We start from the raw sequence: 12,955 nt of genomic DNA, 5'->3' as shown, positions 1-12,955 counted from the left end.
GTGACTTTAGATACAGAACAGCAAACTGCAGTCACTACTGTTTGTATGTTTGTTTAAAGAGATATGATCTGATTAGCTGATAGAAGAGAGTTCATGCTGTAGACAGTACGTGTTTCAGTACTTTATGAGCATATTACTCCCACTTGACCTCTTTTCTCCATGGTAAATTGAGGCCCATTTTAAGCACTGTGCTTTTCTGGTGAAAAATAGATCACATTGAATCATAGAAGAAATCACTCATGAACATTTTGATGCCTGACACGTGGTTATCCATGCGCTGACCAATGCAGCTGGACTGTGAATCTGAGAAGAAATCTAAATGCCTGTGGATAGGAAACTCTGCCGCATTTCTGCAACCCAAACTTTAAAGAAAAGCACATGCTGAAACTGTCCGTAAGCAAGAAACACTTTGTAAGATTTGAAATTGTTAACAGCAATTGTTAAGAGCAATTAGAGGCAGACTTAGCCCAGGCAACTTGCGCATAAATTAAAGAAGGCTCAGTAGCACATTGCAAACTTCCTGTTGTGCTCTGACCAATAAGCTGCAGAACTTAAGCTGTCAGCCTGTCAGTCGCGCTTTAAGGTCACACACTTTTAAGAACCTTCACAAATGCAGCATTACTACTTACAGTATTTGTGGGAGAGGTTGAACACATAAACAAGAGGTTTCTGAGCTGGCACTCAATAGCCAGAATGGTATCATCATTACTTCATATAGAGTTCTGTCTTCAGACATAAATGCGACTGTTTCATTTTGAAATAATCTTACTAGAGCATTCTTAGTGTGAGAAAGGTGACAACTTACCTCCAATAATACACTGTCAATGATGGGGGTAAGAATCTCTGCCTTCATATTGCTCTGGAAAACAAAAAATATAATGAAATGTCAGGACAAGGAATACATTGAACATAAATATATTGGTACTTGCACGGTGTTTTTATGGATTCTTGAAAGGTCTTGTTTCACCTTGATTCTTATTCAGATTGTTTATCACATTATTCCCTTTTACTGTGCCTACATTTCATACACACCTCAGTAGCCCCCACACATTTCTATCACTGAGTACAACGAACTGAGACAGACACAGGATTTTACTTTTTCATGTAATACAGAGTTTCACATTGCTTGGTTTCCTATGGATATGAGATTTATGTGATTACATTGTCTTCCCATCTGATTGCCAGTGCCCTTTTCATGCCCCCCCTCAATGTTTTCTAGACACTGGCTGATTTCAAGGGTAAGTTAAGTTTGGAAGGATAAGGTTGTTCTGAGATGGTTCCCGAAAATCTGTGGTTAGGTGGAAGTGAAAGGCCCAGAGTAGTTCCCCTTCAGAAGGAGAAACAGGTGAAGCAGACCCTGAGCCTGCAGATGGTGCAGTGGCTCCCCAGGGAGGTGGTTGAGTCACCATCCCTGGATGTGTTTAAAAACTGTTTGGATGTGGTGCTCAAGGACACGATTTAGCAGAGGGTTGTTAAAGTTAGAGTAGCGTGGTTAGGTTGTGGTTGGACACGATGATCTTTAAGGTCTTTTCCAACCTGAGTGATTCTGTGATAACACAGGCTGGCCAGTGAACGTGTGTGACTGGCTCAGCACACACAGCATTCTTCTCAATTACCAGCCAGGAATGAGGATGGGTACATGAAGCAGAGACATTACTAGAGGCTACAAAATCAAAGCCCTAGAAAACCAAGAGTCATCATCTCTTCTGCTTTTCATAAAGACAAAAGTTTTTTCCTTTTTTCCTTCTCACTATTCTACGTATCGCACTGTATTTATTAGAATGACATTAAACTCCAGGAAGATTAGCTTTCTTCTAATGCCAAACAGCAGACTTACTTGGAACACAGAATACAGTATCCATTATTTTAACTGAAGGGTGACCCCTTACAACCTCCTGGCTTTCATATTACAGACTTACAGAAACATGACGAATCTTCATTTTAGCTCAGACATTGCAGAACAAAGGGAAGGTGGTTAGGTAAAAGAAAAGCAATTTTACTGTCAGTTATTAGGAAATCCATTACAGAAGGTACTGGGTAGTACACTGTCAATGAACTTTGTTTCAGATAGAGAGCAGTATCAAATACTATTGACTGCATGCATCAATAACTTTAAGTTTGAAAGACATTACATAGCAAGAGAAGGTGCTATTTCTTAATTCTGCATTACTGCACTGTTAGAAATACTGCAACATCATGGAGTATGGGCACAGCCAGCACTACAACTGAAATCTGAATTATAAAGACATAGCTAATTATGACAGCACTATGTTTGGAAGAAAAACCAACAAGTTTTCTCTTCTAACTATTTCTGTCTCTCACAAGTCAATGTACTTTGCAATATACTGGAATGCGTTAAACCAAGTGCTGCTGGCAGCTTAAGGAGACAACTAAGCCACTTGGGACATGCAGGAAGACGCAGATTTTGTTGAACATTCCTGTGTGATGGGTGCTCCTTGCTTCCATGACTGATCATGGGGAGCAGAAGGCCCACATAGAATTGTTCGAGTTGGAAAGGACCATTGAAGGTCATCTAGTCCAATTCCCCTGTAATAAACAGAGACACTTTCAGCTCAATCAGGGTGCTCAGAGCCCCATCCAGCCTGACTTTGGATGTCTCCAGGGATGAGGCATCCACCACCAATCTCAGTAACCTGTTCCAGTGCTTCACTATCAAATCATATAAAAACATCATGCTCTAGAAGCTTGCAGGGATGTGACAGTTCTTAAACATCAACAGACAGCCCAAACAAAGCTTTCTTCTAGAGAGTATGTTGGCAGCAGGAAGTGTATTTGTGCTTGATTTCTTCCTGTGTCCATACAAATAAGCACAAGATAATTAGGTTCTAAAATCTGGGTAGAGAGCTGATGAGCACAAAACCCAATGTAACTCTTACGACAGCTTCAGTTTCCAATTTTCTAAGTTGTCCCAGCTTAATATTTCATGTGAAATTTATTTTCGTTTGTGCATGTATTTATTGCAAGTGTGTCAAAAAAATGATAAAACACAATCCCAAATTGCAAAATGAGCAGATTCTTCAAGGGTAATGGGAAGGAATGTAAATTATTCAGCACAAAAGCAATCCAAGATATCATCTTCTCAACAAATAACTGAAAAAAAAACCTTCTTCACTGGTGTGCTGGAAGAGCTCATGCAACTGCTGTGGAAATTTCCTTTGATGTATATTAACCCTATCCTGGAGTAATCAGGAGAGCCAGGATTCTTCTCTGATCTTTATGAACAATTTCAGCATCAGCAAAATATTTGCCTCTGGATCCTGTTAGAACACTCAGAAGTCAATCCTTTTTAAAACACCTTATCTTGTAAGTCAGAGCCTGCACTACGGGCCCTGAAGAGCTCCCCTGCAGTGTCTGCCCATGTGTCTTCACAACAGCATTCCTTTTGTCAGTGAAAGCAAAGCAAAGGCAACGGGGTTGGGAAAGGGAAAGAAAAGACATTTCTGCAGAGATGGCCACAGATAACTGGGTGCTCCCAAATGGCCTCTCTTGGGATATAAGACAGAGTGGGTTTTGAGATTATTTTGTCTTATGGGAAAATGGAGAATAGTGTCTAGAAAGAGATTTTAGAAGGCAAAGGACATGCTGCAGTCTATCAAGGCTTATAAATTTCTAGGAATCTGCTAGGAAAACACATTGTGTTCTTGATCTGAGGAAATTAGTGCCCTCTTTTTACTGGTAATACTTTCTATGTTAAGAAGTGAACTGTGTTAACGAAAGCTCAATTGGTAAAGAAAATGTTTTCTTACCCCAGCTGCTGTTAAAGAATCAGAAAACTTCTTTGATAAAGATGAAACTTCATTGCACATAGCACTTGTTAAACTGTTTTTAAAAGGGAGAGACAAATAGAAAATTACAACCTTTTCCTGGTAGTAGAGAAAAAGCCTTTAACTAATGCAGGCACCAACATCACCTTGGAAGCCAGGACTGTTCCTATGGCAATTTTGCCTCTAGTAATTTTTAAAATATCTCGGGGTACATTTTGCTCATGATATAAGTTTCATATTCCTCCACTGAAAATTTCAGTGCTGACTACAGCAGCAAAATATTGTCACGTTGGCTTAAACTCTGCTTTTTTTGATAAAGAAATGTTTTGACTTTTAAAATTCTAAGATTTTAGTTCTACTGTTGTTTTTCCGATAGTTGCAGCAACACAACTCCCAGAAATACTGTTAGAAATAAATAAAACTTTAATGAGAACAGTGAGAAAATTCTTATCTAACCACAGAAAACATCTACTCTGTAGTAGAAGAGGAAGTATACTTGTGGTTAAAGTACAAGAGGAAAAGGAGACCTCGTTCCAATTCTAGATTTTTAACTGTTTTGTTAAGTATTCACAAGTATATAATATCAAACCTCATCCTGTGAAGTGCAACATACTTCTGCTCTAATTCTGCAAAGCACTTATTTGAGTACTTAGTTTTGGACTTAAGCATTTAAATGGACTTTGCTGAGGGTATTAGCCCTAAAGACAAATGCTTGCTGACATATTTTACTTAGGACTCAAGTGCTTACATCTTGGGTGAAATCCTTATGAGGCAAGCAAAACTCACTGAAATCAGCAAAATCTATCACTACAGAGAGCTTTAAATCCAAATTCTGAGTTCTGCATAAACTGACTTCTTAAATTTATGTATTTTCTGTTGTGTATTACTACAAAGTTACTGATAGATAGCCTACATGACTTGACTATGAGGAAAAACAGCACCAACATCTCCTAAAGCCAAGTGTTATTTATTGATTCATGAACTTACTGGACTTCAAGTGTCAAAAGCTCAAAAGAGCTTAATGATTTTCAAGCAAATGTCAAAAGATCACATGTGAAATACATAACACTTACTTTGTCAGTACTTTTGCTTGATCTTGAGCTGTCTTTTCTACTTCCTGCCCATGCAGAATTAATTCTGCTACTTTATGAAGCTGTTCTATACAACGAGCAGTTACCTCAGCCAGACTTTCAATGGACAGCATGTAGATTTCCTTAAATTAAGAATAGAGAATATAATCAATAATAGCAGCACTGATAAATATACATACATGTATGTGTGATAATTTGAAACACAGAATACTTCTCCTCCTCCCCAGATAGAGATCCTACCACACACACACCACAAAGCCATCCTCAGAAATGGTACTGAAAAATGAAATACCCACAGATTAAAAAATACAGACCGTATGGTGATCAAGAAAAACTAGTAAGAACAAATCTCTCATTTAAAAGTCTTTCCTAACAAATACAAAGATCCCTTTGCCATAGAATAAGTCACAATGTCTTTTTTATTGAGCCTAAAGTACTGAGTCATTCATCAGATGAATTTCCAGATTAGGAGTTGATAAAACTCCCAGTAAAACAGCATGTCTTGTCAGCAGTAATAAAAAAAAAAAGTCTGCCTAGCACTCTGGCATCACAACTTTTCACAAGCTGGTGCCATTTGGAAATTTGCAATTGCATAAAAATCTGTGATATATGCAGATGTAACTCCATTTCTTTCTTTGGATTCTTCTTTCCCTGTAAGGAAACCATGGCAGATGATTGCTTTATTACAATTAAAAAAATCTTGACAAAGATCCTAACCACATTTAAAATTGTTGTAACTTTGCATAAAATACTCAGTCACAATTAACCACCTCAACAAGAAGTGCTGTCTAAATGAACAAAACACATTTAGCCCTCAGTGTTATCTTTCATAAAGAGAATTAGCACTTGTTAATTGATATTATTTGTTTGGTCTGTTTGTGATTTGAGCTATTCATGAGTTTAAATAAAGCTGAAGAATTTTTGCTGTGTACTGTGAATGGGAGAAAGAGATCCTAATGACTGCAGACATTTGACCTTCCCTGTTCTTCAGATTTACACAACAGAATCTCTCAGCTCACTGCATGTTGTTTTTATCCATGCAAACAGACAGAAATGTAGACAGGAAGAAAATATGATGAGCAGAAGATTTGGTACTTTGATATTTACTGATAAGAAAAGACCACCAGGAAAAATATTTCTCTAAGTTAATTTCCTGTTGGGTCTACACTGAGCAGTTATGTGTTAATTTTTCTCAATAATTCAATGAGTTTAACAAATAAGAATAACATATAGTACCAATACATAAGATAAAGAAGTAATCTCATTTGCTTAATTAAGCTTATTCTCCAAAGGTATTTTACCTCCACAGTTTTGCTTTTATTTGCTTCTGATTGATCATTGTCAATTTTGTCTTTTCCTTTTTCAGTCTTTTCTTCAGTAGGTTCTCCAGGTTTTTCTTTTAGTTTCTCTTCTATGTCTGCTGAGGTGGATAAACTGGTTTCTTCCAGCCACTCATGAGCTTTCTGCCTAGCCTGCCAAACAAAGAACCCAACCCCAAAGTACAGTTAAAATAGGCAATATCAAATAATGTTCCTAAATATTAATTAACAGTGCATTATCATTATTATTATTTTTTTTTCATTCAGAAGTTTTAAACACATCAAGCCTCTGGATGGCATTTAGTCAAGTATGTTTTCAAGAAATTGTAGGGAGAAGTTTTTCTGGTTATGTAAAGACAGATCAGCCAGATATAAATTCTGTACAGGTATGAAGTTCTTAGCCAACACAAAGAATTAGTGTTAATACCTATGAATATTTCAAAATGATTAATATTTCAGCTTAAGGAGGGATTGTTCAAAGGAATTTACATGGAAATAACTGTCCCAAATTAAGAAGAGGTTGGTATAAAGAAAGGCAAAAATCCTGGAGAGTTAAGAGAGTCATCCCAAATTCTTAAAAGAAAAATAATTAGGAAAACCACTGTATTTCCTGCTACCTTCCGAGGCATGAAAGTAGATTAAAGTGGAAAAACTTTAAGTCCTATCAGTCGTATCAGTAAGCTATCTATGCAGCTAGAGAGAAAAACATTCATCTGAACCTAAGATCAGCAGGTGAATCACCTTTAATGTGCAAAAATGTGACTACTAATATAATTAGCTTCTAGCCATCTAGTTTTTAGATGATTAAAGCTTGATGAGCTTTAAAGCTTGATGAAATTAAAGCTCCTCTCTAGCTGAGAAGGTCTGGAGAAGTCTTCCAGGAACATGCTCCAGAACTTTGCCACTGTTCTTCAAGCCTAAGACCACGTCTGCTGATCTCTGTTTTGGTGAGACATCCCTCTTCAAGATTTTCTAACATGGCCTACTGCACTAGTTGGGCATTTCAACTGTATTCCTCACTAATCTCAGCCCTTCTATGAAAGTATTTATACTTTTAGTCCCACCCTCCCATATTACAGTCTTCAGAACTGTCTGATCTGAGCTAGCTACAGCTCTGCATCAGACCAGAACAAAGATATCCCTCTTTGCCCAAGCTCAGTGACAAGCACCAACCTTGTTCAGTTTGTCAGGAGTTGCAGCCACATGTAATTCAAATAGCAGCTCGGTGAGCATGCTGACAAACTCTTCTCCCATATCTGCTGCAAGAGAAAGACATTTTGTGTCAAATATTAATGATAACAAAATCTAATACATCTAGCAAATAGCTTCTGCAAACACTCTAGAACTTGAAGATTGGTGATAATGACATACGGAAAGTGAAGATAGATGCTCAGAGAAGAGAGAAAGCAAGAGGTATCTATACAGTTAGATGTCCTAGCTTGACACTGACTTTCCACTTCATTTTAAATTCTGCTGTATTTCTCTAAGGTAGGTAAGCAGAGAAGTTGCATGCTTCCTAGTTACCTGATGAAAACGCACAACCTATCAAGTAACCAAAGAAGAGATACCAACCTTTTCTTTCAAACCAAAGAATAAGAACTGCATCTGGGCCAGATACTAATACAGTCAGGCTCAGAAGAAACACTGGAAAATACGTTTTCAACCATCCTGTCTGCAAACCACAGCTAAGAAATATGTTTTTCTTCAGACTTTAAGATTGAGCTTTGCTTAAATAAAGAATTTTTTGGAGAAATGAGTTTTACACCTGCATCTTTATTGCACAAGGTAAAGGTAAATACCACTAGTATTTGAACTTTGCCTATGTTATATATAACCCTCTGACCACCTGCAGTTGCCATTGCCTAGCATGCTCCAGGCTCCTAAAAGTTGGTAAATTAGGTTCCTCTGTTAAGTTGCACTGACTGAGCTTGGAATCTTCATTAACATTTCCTAATGGAATATGCAAAATCCATTTTTTTAACTTAATAACTTTAAAAAAATAAATAAATAAATAAATCAAAGTGCCCCTCCTGAACCTGATAAAAGTCCAGCTACTTCAAAAATTAATTTCATATCTTGCTTCATCCTTACTTTGTTTCTGTTCTGGACACACTGACTTATTGTTCTTAAGACAATGCCAAATTGTTCCATAAACTGCAGCACACTGAAAACAGATAGGCAGATCACCAGATCACTGCAGAGTTGGCAAAATTGTTGATAACTGGCATATTCATCTCAATAATTTCCTCCCTTAACCTCATGTGCTTGCGCACGAAATCTTTGTTGTTAATGGCTTACAAACATAGGCAAAGCTGCTTCTCTCATTAGCTCATGAACAACTGAAAGGTAAAAAACACTGCAGTGAAAAATACATGAAAGGGCTGCACAATCACAGTGCAAGGAAAACATCAGAAAATCAAGGGCTTTCTTCTACTGGTATCAGAAAATATCCTTTTCCTCTCTTTTCCTGTTGATTTTCCATCTCTCACTGAGCTTAGCAAAGATACAAAAAACATCAAACCCCAGTTTTAAAGTTGTCAAGAACAAAGTCCAGCCCCACTCCTCTCCCAAAGCAGCCCTCCATAGACCACTGCAGTGACTTCTTGTGTTGGACTGAAAGCATTTAACTTAGAGACTGAAAGCCACACCAACATATCTGCATGAAATCCAAAGAGCTTACATAAAGCAAATGGCAACTCTTCTTCAGATACTCAAGTACAAGACACTCTCAGCCTATTTTATATATATATATATATATATATATATATATGTATGCGTGTGTGTGTATGTATGCGTGTGTGTGTATGTAGCACTGGTAAATGACACCACATAAATAACATGGCCTTGATTACAAGAAGCTGGTAAAAAATTAGTCAATAAGTGGTAATTAACCTGTTTTTAAAATATTGCTCAGTTCCTAGCTAAGTTTTAACATCTTCAAACACCAATAGATAATCTCTGGCTTCTGTAAGAGGGTGGCTTCACCATATGAAGAAGAAAACCTACAAGTTTCATCAAGCATAGAAAATCCTATGAAAGGTAAATTTGCCATTGCTATAAGCTAGCTAGCAAGGAGGACCAAACTTAAAATTATTTCCTAAGTTTTAACAGGGCCTGCTCCTCCCACCTACTAGATGACCAAGTTTAAGTGAAACTACATAATTTTGTAATAAAAATATACCATTAAATGAGCATATGGCTTGCAGACTTGATTTTGCAAGCGTGAAACCTATTAATGTGCTTAATAGAACCTTGCTTAGCATAAACTAGAATAAACTCCTCTTTAGAGAAAATGTGAGCTGCCTTTAATCCTGACCAACCAACCTGTTGTTAAACTGTACTTTTATCTATGCTAGATGCCAAATGATGTTTAAAATTTCTCCTAACATTAAACACAGACCACTCGCTTAGCGTAAATTAAAAGATCAAGTGTGCTTTCAGACAGGAATACGCGTTGTCTCACTCCTAAGAGCAAAACTTGATTGTAAGTATGACTAGAGAGGGCTGCTGGAACATAACTTGAATTATATAAGGATTGGCAAACCAAAGTCTGAGTGGATTATGAAACAATACTGTTGAACAGTACTGTGCTTTGGGGAAACAGACATGCAAATTCCACCCAGTATTACATGTAAAAGCTCTAGATATTGTTTTTATCTGAAAATGGCAGACAGCTGTGGTGTAAGGGTCTATTCATAGAAACCCTCAAGTTTTTATGAGTTTTTTTTGTATCTGTTCTCGATAAAAACACTGCAGATGCTATGCACTTGCAACTCAATTAAAGGTCTGTTTCCCCTGACTCAAGAAGTTTCATGAAGCTCCTAAGAAGCCTTCACTCCCTCTGACAGATTTTAATGAAGATAACACATTTTGCCTCAAGGGGTCATGTCAAAGCACTGCATGGAGTTCAGAGCTCTCTCTCTCTGCAGTGTTGCATATACACAGGGTTAGAGATGAGGCTGAAGAAACGTCACTATCTCCAGTCAGGAGACTGAAGAATGCTATGCTGAAGGGTGATTAACTTCTTTATTTTTTTTGTGTCCTCCAGTGGAACTAAAATTCATTCAACTTAATAGTAATAGATGAAATCTGTAGTTCAAGTACTAATAAATATGAAGTCTGGCCACATAGAAGGACATGCATCATTTTGAATTGCAGCCTGAACTAACACCCATCTCACTGCAGGGTGGTGTACGGGGTGCAGTTAGTTAGCATTCCTGCTGTCCCAGAGAGGAGATGTTAGTGCAGATGAAAACCTGCAGCACTCTGATTTTGTTGTTTTGGTTTTTGTTTTGTTTTTTTTTTTTCCAATCCATAAGGTGCTCATTGCCTTGGTGCCAGCGTTTAAGAAGGCAATTAATGTTTCAAGCAGAGTGTTAAGCAGATTTGTTTCACAAAAAAAAAAAAAAAAAAAAAAAAACACCAAAAACCCCCAGAACCACCTAACCACCAGAGTAAATACCACTTTGTGCAAGAAACAGAGCTTTTCATGGGGTCTGGTTTCACAACCAGGAGCTATTTCCCACATAAGTTGAGGCACAACACACATCATGCTCTAAAACAGCACAAAACTCATCCATACTGAGACATCACACTGAACACCTGCTGCTCCTCTGAGAAGCAGTAGTCCACCTGTGAGAGACATCACACACTGCGTAAGCGCTGCTAGAAAGAACGCAGCCTGGAAAAGATCTTCCAGTTGAAATATGTGAATGCGAACACAGTTTCTCCGCCTTTTCTGAAGGGCAGAGAAGTGACACCTCCCCATCTTGCAGAATGTAGGTCTATGGGCAAAACATCTGTGAGAAGATCAAAAGGATGCAAAGAAATATATTTTAAAGTAAGATTCTGAATACAGTGTTAAGTAGCATGAGTTAGTCTTGAGTCAAGGGGATTCTTTTTATTTGCTAGAATAGGTTGGGTACAGATCTCACACAAATTACGGTAACTTTTCCTGATCTCATCCTATTCTGGGGAATGTCAGAAGTCCTGACCTGTTTAAAACACCTATATTGCCACTAGCCAGATGATCCACATTTTACCATCAATTTCATGAGATGATCTGTGGATTACCATGTTAGTCCCAGACGGTTCTATGTTGTGCACTGTGACATTTAAGGTGTGCTCCTGCTTATTAACTTTTTTCTAATGCTCTACATGCCACATCTTGTCAAGCAGTATCTAGAAGGTAGCTTTGCCACACTGTTTCAAAGTGCTTTTCCTACAAAAAGTCAGCTTTTCTAAGTCCCCTTAACCAGATTCTAATCTTTTCCCCACCTAGCAAGCAAGGGCGCAAAGTCAGGATAAAACTGCTAAATGGAAAAGCACTGCCAAACAATCCTAACCTTTCTGACTAAATAGTTTTAGAAACAGACTCTGTAAGAAAGCCTCAGTCAGATTATTTTCCCTTTTTATTTCTGTTTTCAATGATGAAATGGCAAAATAGTGTAATACATTCTTACCTTGTACTTTCTTTTTACCTCACACTTCAATTACAACATAAATCCAATATTAAGTGTTCTTCCAACGTCCAGAACATCAAGAGTATTCATTTTAGTGACTTTCTCATAAGGAGTATTGAGATAACAGACATTAGTTTGGATTGCAATTTTTAAAATGACTATATACAGAAGTAACAATTATTCATACGGTTAATTCTCTGCATTTCTAATTACCTTTCTGTGCCTGTACCACTTCATCCGATTCCATTGGAAGAAAAATCTCCTTTATAGCAATTAAGTCATTTTTCACAACCTCCAGCTGCTCTCCATCAAGCGTTTCCAAATATGACTGAATCTGTAAAATAAAAAAAAAAAGGACGAGCACCCCTAAATGAAACATGGCCTTTCTTAAATTGATAATTTTCAATCTGATGCCAAAACAGGCTTAGCGGAAACTTCCATTAAATCCAAATATCTCTAGCCTTCCAAAATACGTAGATATATTTTTAGTTCTCGTAAAATGATGAGGTATCACAAAAATTACACAAGCCTTGCAAGATCATCAGGTCTCTACTTTCAAGCAGAACAGTCTGAATTGTAAAACTGTCATTTAGTTGCAAGCTGTAATACATTTGAGATTGTTTGGTGTGAAGATTGTTGGCAAGATGAGCACAGACAATTCATATTTAGTTGGAACAATTATGGGAAGAGCAGGAAAAACACACTTGTTTTTCATTCCCTCAGAATCCCACCAAAAGTTATTGACAGTGTACTGATGTACCTGTTCTGAAGAATGTATTGAGAGATTTTTTGATCTCTGTGGGCATCTCAGATACATGCAGCTCCCTGCACATACAGTGGAGCACCCAGGAGAGATGGAAACATTTTAATCACTGTAATGCACTGCAGTAATGTATTACTCTCGTGCTGCTACTCTACTTGTGACTGGCGAGTCACAAAATGCTTCCTGTGTTCCACATTGCTATATTGATTTCAAATGCTCAGAGCAAATACAGGATAACGTTGGGAGATCCAACTCAAGATGTAAAGGACTCTGTGAGGTGTTTTGTCCCCTTTCTATACCACTGTATGGGGATGTGTAGAGTGGTGTACTTGGAATACGTTCTCTGAGCCTTCTGGAATATATATCAGGCAATTGGACTTGTTGACCCAGGCAGTTGCATTCAGTCTTGTGTGCTTATATCCTCTTCCAGATCGAGGAAAAAGCAGGACTGTGAACAAGTTATTTAGGAGTTATCTAAGACACAGCACCTTAGAAACCCCATGGTTATAACTTACGCAAGTCTTACCCTGGGCTA

The 12,955-nt window shown here is 37.7% G+C and overlaps 1 protein-coding gene across 5 annotated transcripts in view; it reads right to left on the bottom strand.

Moving 5' to 3' along the window:
- Positions 1-12,955, bottom strand: part of FAM114A1 (family with sequence similarity 114 member A1) — a 31,983-nt gene that overhangs the window by 2,868 nt on the left and 16,160 nt on the right. For 3 of the 5 annotated variants that reach the window (XM_042811580.1, XM_042811582.1, XM_042811583.1), the window contains 6 exons: positions 11,871-11,991; positions 7,369-7,451; positions 6,178-6,348; positions 4,859-4,998; positions 3,768-3,840; positions 806-859 (listed from right to left, as the gene is read on the bottom strand). In XM_042811580.1, the coding sequence (XP_042667514.1) occupies positions 806-859; positions 3,768-3,840; positions 4,859-4,998; positions 6,178-6,348; positions 7,369-7,451; positions 11,871-11,991 (642 nt within the window). Of the gene's footprint in view, positions 1-805; positions 860-3,767; positions 3,841-4,858; positions 4,999-6,177; positions 6,349-7,368; positions 7,455-11,870; positions 11,992-12,955 lie in introns of all 5 variants that reach the window. The other 2 variants (XM_042811579.1, XM_042811581.1) reach the window with 1 other exon arrangement.

Source organism: Centrocercus urophasianus, unplaced genomic scaffold, assembly GCF_019232065.1.
Source record: "Centrocercus urophasianus isolate 14NV4802_14NV808 unplaced genomic scaffold, USGS_Curo_1.0 seq_13, whole genome shotgun sequence".
Lineage (NCBI taxonomy): Eukaryota > Metazoa > Chordata > Aves > Galliformes > Phasianidae > Centrocercus > Centrocercus urophasianus.
Note: the sequence above shows the minus strand (reverse complement) of the source record. Positions and strands in the feature narration are given on the sequence as shown.